We start from the raw sequence: 24,393 nt of genomic DNA, 5'->3' as shown, positions 1-24,393 counted from the left end.
TCTATCAGTTTTGCACATCGAGAGATTGACATTCTTGCCCATTCTTCCTTGCAAAACAGCTCGAGCTCAGTGAGGTTGGATTGAGAGTGTTTGTGAACAGCAGTCTTCAGCTCTTTCCACAGATTCTTGATTGGATTCAGGTCTGGACTTTGACTTGGCCATTCTAACACCTGGATACGTTTATTTTTGAACCATTCCATTGTAGATTTGGCTTTATGTTTTGGATCATTGTCCTGTTAGAAGATAAATCTCCGTCCCAGTCTCAGGTCTTGTGCAGATACCAACAGGTTTTCTTCCAGAATGTTCCTGTATTTGGCGGCATCCATCTTCCCGTCAATTTTAACCATCTTCCCTGTCCCTGCTGAAGAAAAGCAGGCCCAAACCATGATGCTGCCACCACCATGTTTGACAGTGGGGATGGTGTGTTCAGGGTGATGAGCTGTGTTGCTTTTACACCAAACATATCGTTTTGCATTGTGGCCAAAAAGTTCAATTTTGGTTTCATCTGACCAGAGCACCTTCTTCCACATGTTTGGTGTGTCTCCCAGGTGGCTTGTGGCAAACTTTAAACGAGACTTTTTATGGATATCTTTGAGAAATGGCTTTCTTCTTGCCACTCTTCCATAAAGGCCAGATTTGTGCAGTGTACGACTGATTGTTGTCCTATGGACAGACTCTCCCACCTCAGCTGTAGATCTCTGCAGTTCATCCAGAGTGATCATGGGCCTCTTGGCTGCATCTCTGATCAGTTTTCTCCTTGTTTGAGAAGAAAGTTTGGAAGGACGGCCGGGTCTTGGTAGATTTGCAGTGGTCTGATGCTCCTTCCATTTCAATATGATGGCTTGCACAGTGCTCCTTGAGATGTTTAAAGCTTGGGAAATTTTTTTGTATCCAAATCCAGCTTTAAACTTCTCCACAACAGTATCTCGGACCTGCCTGGTGTGTTCCTTGCTTTTCATAATGCTCTCTGCACTTTAAACAGAACCCTGAGACTATCACAGAGCAGGTGCATTTATACGGAGACTTGATTACACACAGGTGGATTCTATTTATCATCATCGGTCATTTAGGACAACATTGGATCATTCAGAGATCCTCACTGAACTTCTGGAGTGAGTTTGCTGCACTGAAAGTAAAGGGGCCGAATAATATTGCACGTCCCACTTTTCAGTTTTTTATTTGTTAAAAAAGTTTAAATTATCCAATAAATGTTGTTCCACTTCACGACTGTGTCCCACTTGTTGTTGATTCTTGACAAAAAAATTAAATTTCATATCTTTGTTTGAAGCCTGAAATGTGGCGAAAGGTTGCAAGATTCAAGGGGGCCAAATACTTTTGCAAGGAACTGTATATGTAAAAATAACTATACATGTTTGTATAATCTATAGTGTACTGTAAATTAAACGCAAAATAAACATAATTAAATAAGCAATACAATACAGTAAAATTTACAATGTAAAGGTGCTGAAAATGTTTTTGGCGAAGAAAAAAAAGTCATTGTATTAGATATAATAAATTCATATGTTGCAATTTACAGATGATATATATATATATATATATATATATATATATATATATATATATATATATATATATATATATATATAGTAACCCTGTGTACGCACGCGCACACACACACACACACACACACACACATATATATATGGCGGAAAACACAGACGAGACTGAAAAAGCAGTTTCTGCTCTTGCACTCCTCTTTAAAAGAAACTGCTGTATTTTAAGCCAAAACAACTGTTGTGTTTGTTAGAACAACATGTGTATATGCTGCCATAGCAGATTAATAAGCCCCCGAACTATTTTTAAGTTGTCCGTTTTACCCTGAAAACCCCCGTTTACAGATGTCGCGCAACCGCTTTTGTTTCAACCCAGCCATAAAATGAAGGTAATTATTAATTGTATTTATTATTCAATTGGAATCATTAATTGATGTCTCATATTTCGTTTTTTTTTTAAAATCGACTTTTGACTATAAAAAACACTTTATAAAATTATTCACTCACATATTTTAAACTTTTAAACAAATTATGTCACATTGAAAAAAATGGCGTCTGTAAAAAAGTCACGGATATCTACCTCATAACTATCGCTTAATTATATTTCTTTCGTTACTGTCGCATTTTCTCCCCGATATGTTAGATGATAAATAATCGATCCAAACAAAAAAAAATAAAAAATTTTAAACCTTTAAAAGGGTCAATATATGAAAAAGAAAATTTCGACCACTCCTTAATGTCTGCGATTTCTGCATCGCGACCCTTGTTATATTACCATGTTTCACCCATAAAATCCCCCCAAAATCCGGCTGTGGCCATTCACAGCTGCGTCCTGACACTCGAGGATGCATGCTACATGGAGTTTTTGGATTGAAACAAGGTAAGTACGCGATAATATTTCATTAAAGTCATGGCGTCTGTAATTCTGCTCTCGCGTGCTCTCACCTCCAGATAGGGTTTTGCTGTTTAAAACATTTTTTTTTTTTTTTCAAAAGTGCCCTCCTATTCAAAATTTTACTTCCCCCAGAAATAGATATTTTTTGCTTTCCAATGATGTATCACACATGTATATCGGACAATTTTGAAAGTTGGCTAAATTGGGGGTCTCGGAGAGGAACTTAACTCATGTGTGTTTTCCGCCATATATATGTGTATATATATATATATATATATATATATATATATATATATATATATATATATATATATATATATATATATATATATATATATATATATATATATATATATATATATATATATATATATATATGTATACATATAGACGATGGTTTAGTTTGCTCTCGCGTAGTTATGACATGCCCTTCACAATCAGGTAATGACAGAAATGCATGATGGGAAGTTGTGGCAACCACGACTGTGAGTGGTGGCTGTCCATGTTATATGTTGTGTACCGTCTCCTTCAAGTGCGGTGATTCTTGGGGTTGACCAGTGTGGAAGGCACAGCTCAGCATGAATGAAGTAAAAGCAAATTGTGTGATATTCTTCCACACATTGCTTGATACATAAACTTAGCAAAGCAATGATATTTCGAAACCGAGATTTTTTTTTTTTTTTTTAAGTTTTATACTGCTGGATTTACAGTAAATTGCAAATTTTCAATGAAATTAAATGAGATTTGATGTGAAATAAACATAAAATATATTTAAATTTTATTGAGCTATTTTGTTTTAAAAGCAGCACGTTCATGCTGATTTAGCAGTAATAAGTTGTTGGATTTACTGGCTGAAAATGTATTTTTTTACAGATTTTAACTTTAAAATATACAGATTTTTCTATAATGGTATTTACAGTTGAACTGTATTTTCTTACAGAATTTCCAATTCTGTAAAAAAAAAAAAAAAAAAAAACACAGCTGCCAGGATTTTTCCGTTTTTTCCTAGTGACGCCCCTGGTGAGCAACATATAAGGTTATGCAGCACCATTTAAATGTACATAGTTACTTATGTTGTGTGAGCATCTGAGCAACATATGAGGTTATGCAGCAACCCCCCGCCCCCACCCCGATTTTAAGGTAGCTCGCTGGAGGTTGTCTCCTTGAAAAGTAGATCTTGGAGCCAAAAAACAATGAGCACCCCTGGGCTAAATGATCAATGGAAAATAAATCTGTATTGACTTGTACAAATTTTCATGTGTATGTGTTCAGGTGATTGACCGTTTGATTCAAACCTTTGCTTTCAAAAACTAACAGTGGTACAGAAATTGGGATACTGAGGCTGCTGCAGCACTCCCTGGTGTTGGGGAGAAAAAAAGTATTTTGTTTGGATTTTTTTGTTGTTGTTGTTAAAAATACAGTAAATCAATACATACGACATATTGAAACAATACCGTATCGAATTTTGGGGATTAGTGCATAGCGAGGAAAAGTTAGCTGCAGTTTTAGACCAGTGCAAAAGAAGCTCAAAGCTTATTGTTTGTTGCTGTTGAGCTGCCACCGAGAAGAGCGCTGATGGATATTTGTGTTTGAGTGTTGTGAAAAGTGGGTGTCATACCGAGGCTTTTTGGACATTTTAGTTTTTAAATATGTTTGTGTGTCATTGTGATGTCTAGATGTGGGGATTTGCATTATAATACACGGGGGCTTTCATTTCCAATACAAAAACTCCAACACACAGTGTAGATGAAGTAGAACGCTGTCTTTGTAGTAGCCTAGTAGGGGTACGAAAACTAACTAGCATGCATGTGTACTGCCCTTGTGCACGCCTTGTATGGAGTAAAGGCGCGAGCATGACAAATCTGGACCGAAACGGCTGTTTTTGGATGAGAAAAAAAAATAAGATCCTCATTTCCCCCTGCTGTGAGTGACTTCCAGAGCCCCTGACTACTAAAGAAACATTTTGAAAAACCCTAACACCAAACCCAGAATGAATGTTTGAATTTTGTGTGCAAAATAAGTTGCACTACTTGAAAATAAATTACATTAACATACACAATAAGTATACACTTGTTAATAATTTCTTAAGTATCCAGGAATTCAAAAAATAAACATTTGTCTTAAGATTGATCAACATTGTCTGTCTAAATAAAAAAATTTAACCTTAACTGAAAAAACTGCCTAGTCAGAGAATTAAAAAAAAAAAAAAATTAAATTAAAAATTGAGCCTTCCTTCAGGTAAAACACTACTGCTTTTGTCCATAAGTATCTCTTTAAGTGTTTTCAGTGGGTAGAGCAATTATGGGGAGGATTCTAAATCGGGAATAATTAAACTTTTTACCTCAATTATGCTTAATGTACGATTAACTGAAAAAATGTCTGCATAGGCTGCAAATAACAATATTTTAAAATAAATAATGTAGAAATTAATTAAACTTAAATACATTTTAACTAATAAATGAAATGCACTAATAGTTATTTGGTTTCAAAGTGTAAAGTCACAACATGCTCTAGCCTTCTTTCCTTTTTAACCAGGCCATTTACAAGAAAAAAATAATAAGCAGCATATGTTTTTTTGTTTTTTTTTTTGACTGTCAACACTTTGCTGTGAAACACAGACTGCGTTCTGGGATCTCTCTCTCCAAGCAGCTTCTTGCTCATGTTTTTCTGGTTTAGTAGTTTCCAGCAGAGTTCACTACATTTCTCACAGTTTAATGAACGTTAACAGTAGAAAGCACAAACAGAAGGACTCTCTAAGCAGCTTCCTACTCTAGTTTTGCAGGTTAACAAGTTCACACAGTTTAATGTTATGTAGGTCGGACTTTCAGTAGAAAAATTAGTGGTGTTTCCCCCACCTCCACAACATTGACGTCTTTTTACATTACTTACAGTGGCTGCTGCTGGCCGAAAAAAACTTCCAATATCCCTCCTCTTCGAAGGGGGCGTTGGACGAAGCATGTTGTCAATAATCGACATCAATCTGTCGGGGGGTGTGGGTGTGTGGCGGGGTTGGGGTCACGTTATCAGCCAATCAAACGTGCATTTGAGGGTTAAAAATGGACTGGCACATTCAGCAAGTGAAAAGGGGTAAATGTAGAGTGTATGAAAAAACATCGAACCTTTTGGAATTTCTCAAATTTCTGCATAAAATCACCATCAAATGTGATCTGATCTTTGTCAAAATCACACAGATGTAAAAACACCCAAACATTTATAGGTTTTCATGTTTTAATGAGGATCGCATGCAAAAAAAATGACAGAAGTGGGGAAAAATAAGTAAGTGAACCCTCTGCCTAAGGAGACTTATAGAGCAATTAAAACCATTCATTCATTCATTCATTCATTTTCCATGCCGCTTTTTTTCCTCACGAAGGTCACAGAGGTGCTGGATCCTATCCCAGCTAACTATGGGCAGTAGGCAGGGGACACCCTGAACTGGTTGCCAGCCAATCACAGGGCAATTAAAACCAATTTTTACCAAACAATTTAAGTCAGGTGTGTGCCCAATCACTGATGAGTGGTGTAAAGCTGCCCTGGCCACTATAAACACACACCTAATATGAAGACCTGCGATCAAGGATTGTTGGTTTGTATAAAGCTGGGAAAGGATATAAAACCATCTCTAAAAGTCTGAATGTTCATCAATCGACAGTCAGAGAAGTTGTCTACAAAACGAGCCTGAAACAATCCTGAAAACTTGGTAGTGTTATGTCCCTACCATCCCTATACAAACCTGCTTTACAGGTCTAAGCAATTTGCATAATTGTCATAAATACCATGGGTAACTGTCTTTTATTTGAAAGTCATTTATAATAGGTCTTGTCTTGAGCTTTAATATTAAAAGTTTCAATGTCAATTTGAAAATTAACATGGCACTTGAATGAAGGAAGATAAAACAACCTACTGCCATTAAAGAGGAAGTCAAAACTGCTGCGCCTTTCTCGAGTCGGCTTACACCAGTCAATTATGTTTTGTTACTGGGATAGGTGGAAGATGTCAGCAAAGCACCATTTTAAACATTAGATTTGCCCAATTCATTGGTAGTAAGTACACATAGAATGCTTTTGAATGAAACACTTACATTTTGTTCTATGACCAATGTCCAGGAAGCAAAAAAGATGTGAGAACAAACTTCCTTATCCCTGGTGAAAGAAGAGAGTATATTTTTAGGAGGTGATTTAGTTATTATACAGTATAATAATAGAACACAATACACTGGGAACTTGAAAAATCAGTCTAAATTGCTATAAAATGGCTAGAATAAGAGATTGGCAGCTTTGAAAATGGCTGTCATTGAAAGAGTTCATGATTCAATGAAATTGTATTATGCTTTAGAGTTAAATCAGATGTATGCATGAATAAAAGCCAAAGTGTCTCGTTGCCCAGGGGACCATGTAGGCAAGGAACGCCACTGCCCGATTGCATTTTTTTTTTCACCCAAGTCCACGTCACCTGATGGTGAGCAATGAAATGATAATGAAAAAAAAAGGTTTTCCCTTTTTTTTTATTGAACAAAAGTTTCAAATATGTCACTGTCCCACCGGGCCTCCTTCATAATGTGAATTATTTTTAAATATGAATAACGTGGAAAAATACTTGTCTTTATTAAATGCTTTATTGACTCAAATCCCCTCACGCTTTGATGCTCACGCTGCTGATATCAGCCTCTTACTTACACAATGAGTCGCTACTAGGGGTGTGACAAAATATCGAAATGGTGATATATCATGATACTTTGTATCCCCAAAGGTTATCGATATGCTCCTGCCAAGAATCGTGATATTGTTTTAAAAAGGTGTCAATATCTAAGAAAAATAAAACAAAAAACCAACAAGTTGCTATCAAAATCTTCCACCATAACAGTTTCTCAGTTAACTCAAAGGCTGCATTGACGATGCACGACGCCCAATCCATTTAGACTGTGGGTTTTCAGGGCATTTACAGGTCACTTGCGTTTCATTTTAGGGCATATATAGGTCATTTCCTTTTGAGTTTGAGTCACTGCCTATTCATTTGGGTGTTTCCCAGGACACTTCCTGTTATGTAACTCAAAATCAACAGGAAGTGACCCATAAAATACCCCAAAATCAACAGGAAGTAACTGAACATCAACAGGTAAATGACCTTAAATGGCCCAAAATTACCTCATTGCCTGGCATTGGCTGCCACTGATGGCCATAGACGTTCAATCCGTTTGAAGTGGGAGGGATGGCAGCGAATTCAAATGGATTGGACGTCTACTAGTGATAAACTCATCCAAATTTACAGCAGAAGCTTGTTTTTCTGTTTATTAGTTGTAGGTCAGAAAATCATTCTAGGATATTCTACAAATATATCGATAATCTTTGTGTCGCCATATCGTCAGATCATCGTTATCGTGAGCTTTGTATCGCAAATCGTATTGTATCGTGAAGTACCAAGAGGTTCCCACTCCTAGTTGCAACAGCACACTTATGACTGTGCTGCAAGTTTAACAATGACAGACACATTTGTGCCTTTGATCGTAGCGCTACCAAGCTTCTCTGGCAAGATCAAAGCAACAAACCTGTCAATCATCGTTCATTTTAAGTACCAATCACAAGCTGCAATGGACAGTTTGGCCGCACTGCTTCGCAGAAGGGAGGGTGTGGCTCTGTACAAGCATGAAGCAGAAAAACAATGTATGTTGTTAATAAAAATCCTTTTCACCCGATTGCGATCCTCTGAAAAATGGCACGATCGGCCCGATTTCTGATCACATGGTTGGATCAGGACATCCCTAACGATAACAAACACTTGTTTTAACTCATGATCACTGGCAGCCGTCTTAGTTGAAACGGATTAGAGAGCTATCGCAATCAATAGCAGCAAATGAGTTAAGAAAAAATAGCAGTTGTTGATAAAGTAATGTACGACTGTAAAGAGTTTATGTGAAAGTAAATATTACAATTATACTTGACCATTTACTCCTCAAACTAAACTCCCAGCATGTGTGTGTGTATTTTTATGTGTTCAGGCCGACTGGGAGAGTAACGGTGGCCTGGTGAAGAAGCTGCCTTCAATCCGGGAAGATGAGGAAGGTGGCGATGAGGAGCAGAATTTAGTGTCCCGGGCACCCCGTTCACCTCTGCGCCTCAGTCGGGGGCTTAACTCGCCACTGCGTTCACCGTTGTTACCACCGAGGCCCTTTCGTGCCCCTGCCGAGCAGTCCCGCCCTGTTACCTTGCAGATACCAGTACTCAGCTTTGCAGGCGCGCCTGCAGAGCTCAGCCCCAGGTAAACAGGCCTTTGGAAATCTTTTTAAACATATATTCAATTTTCCTAAAATGGGCATTACCAAGTCAATACTGCACACTTGTTTAATAACTTAGAGTAGCCTAATTGAATGACATTCTTACAAGCAGAGGTGGGCAGTAACGTTTTACATTTACTCAGTTACATGAGTAATTTTCTGAGAAAAATGTACTTCTTAGAGTAGTTTTACCACACAATACTTTTTACTTTTACTGAGTAGATGTTTGAAGAAGAAACACTATTACTCCGCTACTTCGGGCTACACTAGAGTTATTATATTTTTCCTCTTTATTCTACGTATTGACTTTATTTTTGAGAGATTCCGACAGTAGCGCCACCTGTTTCACCAATGAGATGTCGCAACAATAAATACATGACTCCATTATACCATTCAGAGGTAACGAGGGCACTCATGCTCTTTGGACAAGTATCGGGTCATAGTGTTTTAGTCTAAATTTGATGATTTTTGTGTAATAATATAAACGGTCATGTTATAGGCTTGTCAACTGAGCAGTGATCCCCAACCATTGAGCCGGGGACCGGTACCAGTCCGTGGCTCATTTGCTACCGGGCCGCAGAGAAATAATAAATAATTTGTTAAGGATCGCAATCTGGCCTGTGCCTCTCGACAAATCCGAGGAGAGATTTGCGTACGTCGCCTTCTAGTGGTTGGCTGCCATTACTGGGTTGTTCGCACACCTACAGCAGCCCAGCGTCAGTCAATGTAAAAGGTAACATTAGCTGCTGTTGGATGTGTGCTGCGAGCGGCGACGTCTTTGGACAGCTTTTTTACAGGGAAAAGGCCACCTGATGAGCCAGAAGAGGAGCCTACAACCAAGTCCATTCTGCATAATATGTGACTAAAAGCTAGCAAACGAGGCAACAAAAGCAAATGCACTGAGAGCATCATACTTCATGGCGAACCGTATTGCCAAAGCCAAAAAACCTTTCAGGATTGGAGAAGAGCTTATTATGGCAGCTACTAAGGATATTTGCCGTGTGTTTAAGTGACTCAAAGATAGTAAAAATATGTGTCTAGAGGATTTTGAATGCACTAGTGAAGTTCATATGATATGTTAAGAAAAACATGTGTAAACAATACTGCTTTGTGCTTAATGTGTTTGTTATCTATGTTAGTCAATATGTTCATTAGAGGTATACGAAATTTCCGATTCTTGGATTATTCGTGTGGTGTGGTAGATTCGAGAACGATTCACAAACATCCAATTTCCGATTATTGAAATATGCCAACTAAAGCGGAACTAAAACACAGTCAGCGCGGTCTTCGGGACGCAGTGAGGAACAGACTGAGAGTAAAAATCATGCTCAACTCACGGCTCTGGCTCAACTCATGTCGCTTAATAAAAAACAATCATACCTGACTGCGGCCAATAGCCACTACAAACTACACCCACATAATACTACGGTAGCTATCGTGTGTATGAAGATCTAGATGCAAAATGACAGACTCGGCGGCGTTAGCAGCACATGTATAGAAAACTAGATGCGAAATGACAGACTTGCCAGCGTTAGTAAACAGCCGCCATCTTAAAGCAGTAGACTTCTCTGGAAGGCTGTTGTAGCGAACCTTCCGAGCGAACTGAATTAACTTTTTATTTAAAATACTCCTAAATCGGCAAATTCTTGACTTGAATCTATCTTCAAATGATAAAACAGTTTTAAAATTAGACAGAAGGGAAATTATGGAATAATGGGAGCAATTTTAACAACTTTAACGGTTGATTCACAACATTAAATTAATTGAATGTAGTTTAAAGTGCCTATGACAGCAAAAAGCATGTTTATTTCATATTTCACGCAGTATTTTATGCTCCTCAATGAAATGGACCGCTTGGATGTGTGTGGAAGCGATCGATTTATATATTCAATTTTTTATATCCCGTGCCATGAAAATGAATAACTTCCTGTCTTGAGGAGGAATGCGACGTCACCCGGGTCAGCATCTCACAATACAGCATTGCTTTATAGCATGCAGATGGACTGCGGATTCAGCTGATTTTGCGAATTAATTTGTTTATTTTTCGCATCAATAATTCCCCCTCAATTGACTGAATTCTAAATCAGATGAAATCGTACCTTACCAACATCATCCTCCAGCTGGGAACGCTAGAGTACTATAATGACAGGCATGGTTAAATGGCAGATTAAAAGACTAATTTCTCGTCATCTGCGCTTTGCCAAATTGTTCTATGTAGTCAAATCGTCTCACAATATGATTCATATAATAATGCTATTTAAGTTTTTTTCAATGCTGTCGCGGGCACTTTAAAGCTGCTGATACAGAATGGGGACTTGAGTATTTTATTTACTGTTTGGAACTGTTAACTTGATACTGAAATAATAACTTATTTCAGCCTGAGGCCTGAGCCTGTACGAAACATTTAAAGCAGCTAATAGCTGGGGTGCAGGCCCGTTCCTGACCAATTTGGTACCCTAGGCAACGTATTTGTTGGCGCCCAACCCCCCCATCAGCTATTTTGACCACATACAGTATATTTAAACACTCACACTGAAAAAGCACATTATCTCTTTGTAATTTATTATATAAAAAAAGACAACAAACAAGTGCAGAAATTAAAAGAAAAATGCTCAAATAACTATTCAAAAGCACCAATAAAACACACTTCAAAAACAAATGAATAAAATTGATTTACAATTGTTATTACAATATGATTAATACCCACCCACACAAGCCTATATAAAGACACACAGAACACTTTAAAATGTGACTTTTTTTTTTTTTGACCTATAACCTTACTCACCTTGTCTTCACTGATGCAAAAGCATCTATTGAACTTTCATATGACAGTTGTTTTGGAAGGTGCACTTCTTTCCTGGACTTGGTGGGCTTGGACTTGGTGCTGATGTAGATAAGTTTGCTGTAAAAGATGGCCCAGGATATACAGAGGTCGAAGGAAAATATTTCAGAAGAGCATCTACAGAGAGAAGAAAGTGGAATGTTACATGATATTAGTCAAATAGCTATTGATTGTGAAACCAGCATGACATAACCATAAAAGCGCCTAAATTCTTGCAGTCTACTGTACCTGTCCATTGGATCCGGCCACTATCTTTGATGGGTGTAGTAAAAAGAAAATAAATTCTTGAAGCACTGCAACTACACATTGAACAACTACACTACCAATAATAATGAATTAAATAATATATGATAGCGGGAAAAAAAATACATTGAATATTTTTTACATGAACGTGATCGCCATTTTAATGGATTAATGACACGTTTAATAACAAATGTTTGCATTTAAATCCATGGCACTTTTAGTCCCCCATACCACAGAACTTTGAAATTATTACTTGCATATTAAATGTTGTATTTATTTAATTAACCTTGGCACTTTTAGGCAAGGCAAATTTATTTGAAAAGCACAATTTAACACAAGGCAAAAGTGGTTCACATCACATGAAAATAAGCAAGACAATTTTAGTCCCGCATACACTTGTCCAAATTTCTCTAAAATGGGAGGGGGAGTAAATTTAACTGAAAATAATCCACAGCTGGCTGAACACTGAAAATATTTCTAAAACAACAGCCTGGCTAATGATACAGTATAATTTTGCTTTAGCAGTAAGTCATATATAAACTCTATGTAAATAACCGCTAGCTTGCTGTTGCGCTAAGTATACGTGCTTATGCTGTTGAAAAAATCATCACAACAAACCTGTTTTTCTTCACGTTTATGCTTTCTTCTTTCATTTTGTTCTGACCCGGAGGGCTTTTGTCTTTTCATGAAGTTGACTTGTCACCGTAACGTCGCTCAATTGCGGAGGCTAAAAATAGCACCTTCAGGTAGCTCGCTGGTCTGCTGGGTGGTGAGACTAGGTTCTGTGGTGAAATTATCGCATCACAGGAAAAAGTGAAACGGGACGAAGGCACACTAGAAAAATGATTTTATCGTTATTTAAAGACATATTACGAACGGTTTTGTTGTTCTTTTGTTTTATTGTTTTGTATAATTCTTTTGAATACTGCTATCATCAAATATTATTTGAATATTTTTTCTTGACACCCTTTTGGACGCTGCTGCGCCCTTAGGCATTTGCCTAGCTCGCCTTATGGGCGGCACGGGTCTGTTGGGGTGCATCAATAATCGATTTATAATGGAATCGTAGCCTCTGAATGGTAATCGAATCGTTAGGTGCCCCAAGATTCCCACCTTTAATGTTCATCCCATTTTGCATTTTGCAAGTCTATTAGGCTAGGTTCATACTGTAGGTCTTATACCACATACAAAAGTGACCTAGGTTGAATTTGAAATGGTCCACTTCCATGCGACTCGAGTCAGAAAAAAATTGGATTTGTGCATTAAGACCTGCAGTATGAACCTAGCCTAAGATTGGTGCCAGAGAATTTGTATTCTTTTTTTTTGTTTGTTTGTTTGTTTGTTTGTTTGTTTGTTTGTTTGTTTGTGGTAGAAGTTGCATAATATTTTCTTCACAAAAAGAGGCTGTTTACAATTAGTTGCTGTTATTAATTGCTGCTATTTGAAATTTTTGGAATAAGGAACAATCTTATGTGTGCAGGTGAATTTTGTTTATATGTAAATAAGGATTATGCATACAGTTTAGGGTGAAACTAAAGTAATTGTGTGGTCTCCAGACTTGGTGGATGCGAAAATTTGGTTCTTGAAACAATTCAGATTTTCACTGATAAATTGTAGGCTTGAAAGATTGGTGCTTTTAAGGTCCATCGGTTCAGATTCTATTTGTTCACTACCTTTGGGTGGAACTATTTGATAAGGCAAAGCATGCAGCTATGTAATTAAATATACATATTTGATATTGGAGATGTAAAGTTTAGTCTTATTTTTCTAAATGCTATAAGCAATTAATATATACATTTATGGATAAAATTGCATAAGTAAAAATCAATAATTTCTTTCAGGTAACATTTCTATTCAAGTGCTTGTATCTTTTGATATCAAGTATGTTGAACAGATGCTGAAATTGTTTTCCATATGACCAAACATACACGATTTTCGAATGAACGCTCACGCTGCAATGAAGAAGGCAGGTTGCCATAGCAACTGTATGACCGCAGCTGGGCGGTGGTGTGAACTGTCAATCAATCAATTGATGAAAATACTAAACAAAACTAAGCACTCAACAGACTTATTGAAAAGCAGTGTAAATCAATGTTTTGCTGACTTGTTGAGTGGAATAATAGAGGACCAGCAACCTTTTGATGAAATACCAAATGATGACCATTGGGACAGTGGATAAGAAGAACTGAGCCTAAATGGTGAATATTCCACTGGAAGTACATTAGTTACCTTCTAATTTGTGGGTTTTTTCTAACACTGATGTTATTCCAGAGGAAGTTACTCAAATCCTAGTGAAGGCCAATGCATCATAACTCCTCCACATCTGGTATAGCGTCCCAGAGAGAAGAAGGATGTCATGCTCAAAACGTTAGCCTTGGAATTGCATGAGCAGAAAATGAGATTTAAGAAAGAAGTGCATGACTTAAAAATGAGACATGAAATGTATTAGTGAGAACTGTTCTAAGAAATACGAATGTATGAGAAAAGTTGCGTTCCTAGCCTGAATGGTGCCCTAGCGACAACACTCCTTTCCATTGGAGTGTCAGGTCATGAAAACCATTTTTTATGGTTTCTGTGCCCCTCCGCATCAAGGAGTTGATGGACACTTGATTTAAATATGACATCCATCTATACAGCCTTCATCAGTTCCGCTTCTGTTTGGGCTCTCCCACCCATTCTGTGTTGTTAACAGCAACACAAAAAAATGGTGTTAGAATTTTCACTGTAAATATTAATCAGATGCTAGATTATCTTGTTATGTTGGGCTCAGTATGATGTTATCACTTTCTCAGACGGCTGCATGAATGCTAAATTCTGTAGCTCATTGGGGGGCAGAAGTTTAACAGTCAGAGAGGGACTGAGTGATTGAGCAAGATTAAAATTCTGGCCAGTAATCAGACTTTTTGTATCAGGAGCTCATTCATAGTGACCTGGATCAGCAGATGTAATCAGGTCTTACCAACTCTACTTTTTAGACTTTGAATTGAGGTCACACAGCGGGTTGATTCATGTGCAGCGTTGACCGTGTGTCCCGGCAGGGGTCAACAATATAAATGGCCCGGTGGCCCGGACGTACAGTACTTATAAAACCATCAGGGCCATCATAACGCTCCAACCATTGGCCTGGTATGGGCCAGTATAAATCAGGCATGAAAATCTCTCACCTTTTGGCGAAATTTGCTGTTTTGAAGTCAAAAATGGTGACCTACTTGAATTGCGTAGATCCGAGGAGAACATTTTTAGGGGGGTTGGGGTCGGGAGATTTTTTTTTTTAATGTTGGACGCTTGGTATGCAAGCAGGGAAAGTGGCACAAAGCCAAAAAAGTGCACCAGAGTGACCAAAACATTGACTATTTCAACAAAACAAAGGAGGGCACACTGTTGTGTCCTGTCTCTTCAATTCCAAGCTTGGCTGTAGGTCGGCTGTGAATGAACACCTAAAGCGCCGTCACCCAGTTGTAATTTTGGAAGACGACAGGAGACAAGCCGGCAGATCGTAGGCCCATCTAACTAACAAAGACGTTTTATTGAAGTTGCTAAGCCTGTCGCGATATGCGAGTCCATTTATCGCACGGTAAATAAAAATGAGGGCAATAATTTTCACCGCTGCGATTTATCGCAGCGCGCGCGTGCGCGCATACATTTGTGCATGCGTGCTGATGGCATATGAGACAACAGTTCCTTTCACAGATGTTTAATGGTCATCAACACTCTGTAGCATTAAAGTTCAGATATACAAAATGAGGAAACACATCTATATTAAACACTGTAAACATTAGCATTGCTACATTGAGGCTAATGGGCAAAAAAGACAACCTACTTTAGACTACTATAAAACATTGGCAGTCTTCTCCAAAACGCAAACTTGTGGTTAAAGGTGACTCTTCAAAAATCAAAAATCGCTGGTTAACAGCATTTGTAAACGAAAAAAATGGAGAAAAAAAAAAAAAAAGATTACTGACACCACATGCAATGACAAAAAGAGCTTTTTTTGCAGAGTGTAAAGCTTACGGTGATCGGTGAACATTTCAAAATAAAACCACATCATGTTCGTCATATAAATAACAATTTCTGGAATTCATCCCACATAAATCAGGATTCAGATTGAAAAATCTGATTGGCAATGAATAATTATTATAATTATTATAATACTATTATAAATATTAGTATACTATAATATTAATGCTAGATATTTTTTTAAATAATTGTTTTGAATCATGTTGGAAAGACGAAGTCAGTGTTCTGAATTTGTTTACATTCCATTCTTTTGCACTAGTTAATGCTTACAAGCATTTGACCTTGTTGTTTATTTGTGATTTATTGTTGTTATTTACGTGTTTATTTGTACTTTAATAATGAATTTAAGTGTGAATTTTGAGTTTGAGTATTTGGGAATTAATAAGCGGCATCAAAAATTTCATTGCTAAATTAGTAATTTAAAAAAAAAAGGGGGGGGGTGGATCGGGATTATTAGATTAGTCGACTAATCGTAAAAATAGTCGGCTGTCTAATTGGGAGAAAATTAAATCTTTTGGGACAGCCCTAGTTGTACAGTGTACCGGAACATATTTCCTCCATACCCTTCTCACCTTTTTAACCCCTGACCCATTTTCATGCCTGAAAAATAATGCTTCGAGTTGAAAAAAATAAAAACTCTTCACATTAATTCTCAGTGGTTCCGTGTTTTGATGACGTTACATTATTACATTATTACAAAACAGTCTATACAGCCAGTCGCTGTTCTCCGTGGGGCGTAACTACACCTCGTTCGCTCGCTTACGGGTGAACGCGCACAACCTGCTTACTGCTGCAGATTGTCAGTGTCAGTACCCACCTAACGTTATATTACAAGGTGACATGTTTCTGAAACCCCCAGCACCCGGCCAAGCACTGGGGGGGATGGAGGAGTTGAGGTAAATCGAAATCCAATATGAAAAGAAAAGAGAGAGATAGTTTCAGCCCCAGTGGGGAGACCGCTGGAATTGGCTTGGCTACGATGAGACAAAAAAACGAGGAGTTACTGTGAGGTGTGCAAATCAATGCCCAGATATGCAGACAAGTAAGTTAGAGAAAAGTTAACGAGTATGAAACCTACAGTATGAACACAACATGTGACAATTCATCCACGTTACTACGGACAAAATATCGTCATAATGACTGTCTAGTTTGAAAATGGTTAGCCATAATTGCCTTAGTCATCTCTTTGACTTCTAAATTGTTACCACGACAACCAAGAGACTTCCAGAGGGCGGTAAAGGGAAGATAGGAAAGCTTCGCCCAGGCACCGGGCTCACCTCCCTCTATAACTCCCATAAAAAAATGTTGGCTATACTGGAGTGATTATGGAATGATTATTGATGTGATTATGGAATTGGAATAGGATTATTTGCACACGATTTTTTGCACTGTTTTGATGTACTTTTCATTAAATCTTCCTAAAATAAATATTATTCATGTTTTTTAAGCAAGTTGTTCTTTTTCGTAACTATTGGAATCAATAACTGACGCATTGACCTGGGCCAATTGTTTTGCTAGTGGGGCCAAACTTCAATGCACATTATTGTCTTCCCCTGCCCGGTATCAGGATCATAAAAACCTACCATGTAGTCTTTCTATAGGTTTGTGGATGGCATCGAAACGGAGAACAATTCCATGTCATCTCAGAAGTTTGAGTTCAGTCCAAGCATGTCACCTGCAGCCCCATCCTCCCCATACCCAGGTAACACACATGTAAACAACCACCAAAGTGAGGTCTACTCTTTCGTGTTTCACCTTCTTAACAGCTTGTGAATGTATGTGTGCAGGCGGTCGGGAGTCAACTGAGATCAAGCAGTGTGTGTTCAAGTTGACAGAAGAGGTAAGCCGTTACTGTTTTGATACATGTTTATTGTTGATGGTGAATTACCAGACTCTTGTTCAGTCAAAAACAACAATATGACAGGTAATATAAGGAAGTATACATCATTGGTAGTCATTCAAAACAACTCACCCTGCTTCTGTATGCATTCCGTCATCCAGCAACTCGACAAAATACATTTCAGATTGATGGTGCAACTCGAAGATGGCTTATGATTTAATCATCAATGAGTGTTTTTATGAAAGTGTGCTCCCTGCAGTGGAAATGATTCAGAAACTGAAAAGAGGATGGTGGTGTTTTCCACTGAGAAAATGTGGAAAGCCTGCCAAAACCATAATGGCATACTGACTCTGCTACACTCTATGTTCAAAGTAGTGTTACTATCAATTATTTAATCAATCAATATTAGGTTGGGCGTTTTCTTTTATAATGTTTTCATTCAATAGAGATATTTTTTCAATCCTAAACACCACACATAAATGTTTGTGTTAGCAAGTGCTAAACTGTTCATTTCAATGAGAATAATACATTTCACGTATACAGTAGTGCGTTGAGATGTGCGTGAACTGGCTAATGAATTTTAGTTTTGAAATATGAACTGCTGTTAAACTGATATTTTTTCCTTGATTTTTTTTTTTTTTTTTTTTTTGAAATGAAAACGTTTCATATACAAGCAATTTATGGTGGGAGTGACTTTAGGTCAAAACATGTAAAAGATTGGCAGAATTAGCCACCCCAAGTATTTTAATGCAAGTTTAACTTTAAACAAAGGTTGTTAAAAATTTATTGAAACATGCTTTGTTTTTTACTATTAAGAAAACTAAAAGTAGTCAATCATGTGGAGTAGTACCAAAAAATAGCCCTGTTTGGATCAGGCAATCAGAATGAATCAACAGAATTATATAATAGTATATGGGGGAAAACACTCAGGTGACTTGAAGTTCCGCTCTGAGACCCCCAATTTTGTCAAATTTTAAAATTGTCCTATATGAATGTGTAATACATCATTGGAAAGCTTATAATCTCTTTTTTCTGAAGAAATTTTTTGAACAGGAGGGCATTTTTTGACACCTTAGAAGTACAGTGGAGCAAATAAATATTTAGTCAACCACTAATTGTGCAAGTTCTCCCACTTGAAAATATTAGAGAGGCCTGTAATTGTCAACATGGGTAAACCTCAACCATAAGAGACAGAATGTGGAAAAAACCCCAGAAAATCCCATTGTTTGATTTTTAAAGAATTTATTTACAAATCATGGTGGAAAATAAGTATTTGGTCAACACCAAAAGTTCATCTCAATACTTTGTTATGTACCCTTTGTTGGCAATAACGGAGGCCAAACGTTTTCTGTAACTCTTCACAAGCTTTTCACACACTGTTGCTGGTATTTTGGTATCTCCTCTAGAGCCGTGATGTTTTGGGGCTGTCGTTGGGCAGCACGGACTTTCAACTCCCACCACAGATTTTCTATGGGGTTGAGATCTGGAGACTGGCTAGGCCACTCCAGGACCTTTGTTGTCCTGGCTGTGTGTTTGGGTACATTGTCATGCTGAAAGACCCAGCCACGTCTCATCCTAAATGCCCTTGCTGATGGAAGGAGATTTTCACTCAAAATCTCTCGATACATGGCCCCAATTATTCTTCCCTTTACACAGATCACTCGTACTGGTCCCTTTGCAGAAAAACAGCCCCAAAGCATGATGTTTCCACCCCCATGCTTCACAGTGGGTATGGTGTTCTTCAGATGCAATTATAGTATTCTTTCTTCTCCAAACACGGGAAGCTGTGTTTCTACCAAAAAGTTCTATTTTGGTTTCATCTGACCATAACACATTCTCCCAGTCCTCTTCTGGATCATTCAAATGCTCTCTAGCAAACTAAAGACGGGCCTGGATGTGTACTGGCTTCAGCAGGGGGACACGTCTGGCAGTGCAGGATTCGAGTCCCTGGCGGCGCATTGTTATACTGATAGTAGCCTTTGTTACTGTGGTCCCAGCTCTCTGTAGGTCATTCCTTAGGTCTCCCCGTGTGGTTCTGGGATTTTTGCCCACCGTTCTTGTTATCATTTTGACACCACGGGGTGAGATCTTGCATGGAGGCCCAGATCAAGGGACATTATCAGTGGTCTTGTTTGTCTTCCATTTTCTAATAATTGCTCCCACAGTTGATTTCTTTACACCAAGCATTTTACCTATTGCAGTTTCCGTCTTCCCAGCCTGGTGCAGGTCTACAATTTTGTCTCTGGTGTCCTTCGACAGCTCTTTGGTCTTGGCCATAGTGGAGTTTGGAGTGTGACTGACTGAGGTTGCTGACAGGTGTCTTTTATACCGATAATGAGTTAAAACAGGTGCCATTAATACAGGTAATGAGTGGAGCCTCGTTAGAAGAAGTCAGACCTCTTTGACAGCCAGAAATCATGCTTGTTTGTAGGTGACCAAATACTTATTTTTCACTCTAATTTGGAAATAAATTCTTTAAAAATCAAACGATGTGATTTTCTTTTTTTTTTTTTCCACATTCTGTCTCTCACGGTTGAGGTTTACCCATGTTGATAATTACAGGCCTCTCTAATCTTTTCAAGTAGGAGAACTTAGACAATTGGTGGTTGACTAAATACCTATTTGCCCCACTGTAGGTCAAATCAGGTGAGTGAAAAAGTTTTAAATTTTCTTTAAGTTTTTCATTTTAAAAGGTTTTGGACACCCATCCTGCTACATTAAAAAATAACGGACACTGCAAGATGATCCCCCTGTCTACTCAAGTCTTTGATAATAAATATGCATGCACTAAGACATGTGGGTGGATGTACAATAACAAAGGAGATTGGTTTGTGAGTCAATGCAGATTTAATTTAGCCTTGTGAGTCAATGCAGATTTAATTTAGCCCTGTGTTTTATATTGTAAATAAACATGGCTAAACATGGAGTTAGCTGTATAGTTAATGATAACTTTACTGTATACAGTTTTTGATTTGGGTTGATTTTAATCTGTGCAAAGAAAACCATTTCCAGAGGAATTTTAGGGGTTAAATTGCAATACCATAATATTTTAATTTTTGCAGTGGGCTTTTAAAATACTTTATTTCAATTATGATTAAAGAGTGAATGCTAGATACTGAGAATAAAAGGCTCCATATGCATAAAGGAAACATAAATATGAGTACATAACACTATTCATTGTATTTAGCCTTGAAGCCTAGGACCTAGGCTTTATGATTTAAACATCTAATGTATCTAATACATCAATATCATGCCATGATAAGCAATCAAACGGCAACAAGGGTCAAAAAGATAATGCTAGTCAGTTAGTCTGCAGTGTTCTTAATTCTCGTTTGACAACAATATATGTCTTTCTGTGGCTTTTCGGTAACTCAAGGTGAGAGCATGAGAGAGCATAATTAAAGACACCATGATTTTAACAAGATATTATCGCGTACTTACCTTGTTTCAATCCAAACACTGCGTGTAGCACATATCACCGAGTGTCAAGACACAGCTGTGAATGGCCACAGCTGGATTTTGTAGGGATTTTATGGGTGAAACACAGTAATATATTAAGGGGTCGCGATGCAGAAGTCACAGACAACAAGGAGGGGTAGAGATTTTCGTTTTCAAATATTTACCCTTTTAAAACCCTTTTTAAACATTTTATTTTTTCCAATTTTTCTTTGTTTGGATTGATAATTTATCATCTAAAATATCTGGGAAAATGTGACAGCAACAAAAAAAATTACAATTAAGCGATAGTTATGAGGTACATATCCGTGACCTATTTACAGACACTTTTTTTCATTGTGACGTAATTTGTTTAAAAGTTTAAAATATGCGAGTGAATAACATTTTTAATGTTTTTTTAATCTAAATATTACATCAATTAATGATTCTAAGCTAAAAATGATAGCCATTTCGACTAATAAATATAATTGCTTCTTTTTATGGCTAGGTTGAAACAATAGCGGTTGCGCAGTGTCTGTAAACGGGGGTCTCCAGGGTAAAACAGACAAATTAGAAATTTTCCGGGGGCGTAGTGCGCCATGACACTGCTATGGCAGCATATAGACATATTGTTCTATCAAACACAAGTTCTTTTGGCTTAAAATACAGCAGTTTATTTTAAAGTGGGGTGCAAGAGCAGAAACTGCTTTTCAGCCTTGTCTGTGTTTCTCACCATATATAAATAATAATTTTGTTAATCATTCTCCATACAGATGAACAGCCTGTCGAGACAAGTGTCCAAACTCAGCCAGGAGATTCAGGAAATGACACAGCTGCTCAAGCCCCTCCTTCATAGAGCGCCGCAGCCCCTTTTGGTGACCGCTGTGCCGAATTTGACCCCGCCCCCCAGCAGCAGCACCAGCCGGCTGTCGGCCAGCGCCAGCCTGACGGCGCCGGCTCCCATTACGCCGTGTTCCCTCCTGAGACCGGACATTCATTCCCTGTTGGACAGTGGGGATGTGGAAGGGGTGGACCTGCCGCAATGCCTTCTGCCGACTCCTCACTCACCACAAAGGCCTCATCCCTCAGCACCCCCTTGCAACAATATCCCCTTGCCAAAGGAAGGACTTTTTGAGGGGTCCCCGATTTCCGGTACATTTATGTCCTCGCCGCAGGACTGTCCACCACTAGCGTCCGGCACGCCATCACCATCGCTTTCTTTCTCCATGTCTCTTTCCTCCTCTTCATCCCTCTCCTCCTGCCGCCCATCGCGGCAGGCCAGTTGCGTTGGTCACAATAACCTGCTCCCTCCGCCTCCCTCTCAGGACACACCTCCCCCACCTTGGCCCCCACACTTTTCCGCGCCACCATCTCTGGCATCCTCACCCGGCGACCGTTGTTTGAGACCATCTCCATCCACCCCGCTGGTGACCCCCGTCGTCGCAGCTCACCCTTGCCTCTTTTCCTTGCCTTCGTCTCTAGAATCAGCGAGCACAAATCCCGTAGAACTCCACCTCAACCGGGCTTCTAACCGGCATGTTCGCCAACAGACCGGACCGGGTGACAGTGCTCCTCAGGAGATGGAGATGCAGCAATGGCGGGCCGAGGCAGGGGAAGGGAGGGCCTCTTCGGAGCAAATCAGCTTTATCGATGAAGATGAGCCGGCGGAGTGAGGGACAGCAGGAAGGACAGAAAATAACCAGATCAAAGAGACAAGATCAGGGAAATCTGGAGTCAGGAGCAAAGGCTGTCAGCCCTTAAGCGATGGAGATTCAGCAGCATACATTGTCTTGAGAGGTGTCCAAACTACAGCCCGAGGGCCCTTTGCAGTTGGCCATACATTTTTATGCCAGCGTCATATACTAAAACGAAGAATTAACATGACCCATGTCATTTGCAGACATACTTAGAAGTGTTGGTACCCCTATGTCACTGAAAGAAAACCCACAGAAATAATTGAAGGTGACCTTGCATTAAATTGACCTTTCACAAACACCCTTTCCCCCAACCCCCGTTACGGCTGCTAAGCTGACAAGCTTTGTGGCTTCAATGCCCAAGGCCATTATACTGAGTGTTTTAAGTGATTTATTTTGGAGCAATACCAGTGAAACATCCTCCAGATTAAGGCAAAAGGGTTTACAATACGGGCCGATCGCGCCATTTTTCAGAGAATAGGAATCAGGTGGAAAGGATCGGGTTTTTCATTAAAAAATATGTTTTTCTGCTTCACGCTCATACAGCCTCTTACTCTGCCACCTGCTGCTTTTCTTGGTCAGCAGTGCCATGGAGTTATTTAAAGTTAATGATTATTGACAGAGGTGTAGATTTCATCTTGCCAGAGAAGCTTGGTAGCTCTATCATCAAAAGCGCACATGTGTCAATCATTATTTCACGTGTTAAACACTAGCGGTAGTGTGCTGTAGCAACTCATTGTGTGAGTGAGAGGCTCTTCTCAGCAGCATGAGTGGATTTGAATGGACTCACTCAATGAAGCATTTGATAAAGACAAGAATTTTTCTACATTATTCTTGTTTTGAACATTATTTTTCTGTATCGGATTGGGACTCTGTATCGACATCTCTAGTTTACAATATGCAGCATAGGGTTATATTGAAAATAATACAAGAATTGTGGCAAGCTACTGTGGCAAAAGCTTACAGATTCAACACTTACAGCCAAGCAAAGGGTTGGGATACTAAAGTGTCTGTTTACAAAATGTTACATAAAAAGTAAAAACAAAATAACTTTAAGAGGCTTACTGGGACGTTATGTTTACTTAAAAAGAGGAAGCATCACTTTTATGTTTATGTGCTCACAGAACGGACTGCGAACGAAGAAGTTAATTTAGCTTTAGCAAATGAAACAGCTAAACAGCTAGTTGATATAATATTCGATAACAGTAACTACAATTTTGATATGTAGTTTTATGAATGTTCTTGCTAGTGTTGCACCGATACCATTTTTTGGGCCCGATACCGATACCTGGCTGTGCAGTATCGGCCGATACCGATACCATTCCGATACCACTGTTTGCAAACAAAAAAAAAAATATATATATATATATATATATATATATATATACATATATATATATATGTATGTTTATGTATAAGTATGCAACGATACAGTTAAGTCACGGTTCGGTACGATTTTCGATACAATTCAATACATTTAATGCCCTGAAACAGAAAATACAACTGTTTTTTTTTTTTTTTTGATGATATCTCGTGTGTGCGCGCGAGAGTTAGCATGGGATCTAACATAGTACAACTAGATTGCTATCTGATGATATCTAGTGTTCGCGCTGCGCCGCTTGAGTGTTTTCTGGCCACAGAA

General features: G+C 38.5%; 1 protein-coding gene across 1 annotated transcript in view; it reads left to right on the top strand.

Moving 5' to 3' along the window:
* kcnh3 (potassium voltage-gated channel, subfamily H (eag-related), member 3) overlaps positions 1–23,985 on the top strand; it is a 309,609-nt gene extending 285,624 nt beyond the window's left edge. Inside the window, exons 12-15 of the mRNA XM_057852133.1 lie at positions 8,405–8,664; positions 17,384–17,484; positions 17,570–17,622; positions 21,831–23,985. Of these exons, the coding sequence (XP_057708116.1) occupies positions 8,405–8,664; positions 17,384–17,484; positions 17,570–17,622; positions 21,831–22,730 (1,314 nt within the window). The 3' untranslated portion in view covers positions 22,731–23,985. The remainder of the gene's footprint in view (positions 1–8,404; positions 8,665–17,383; positions 17,485–17,569; positions 17,623–21,830) is intronic.
* The last annotated feature ends 408 nt before the right edge of the window (positions 23,986–24,393 follow it).

Source organism: Corythoichthys intestinalis, chromosome 12 (genome assembly GCF_030265065.1).
Source record: "Corythoichthys intestinalis isolate RoL2023-P3 chromosome 12, ASM3026506v1, whole genome shotgun sequence".
NCBI classification, from domain to species: Eukaryota; Metazoa; Chordata; class Actinopteri; order Syngnathiformes; family Syngnathidae; genus Corythoichthys; species Corythoichthys intestinalis.
This window is presented reverse-complemented; position numbering and strand designations above follow the sequence as displayed.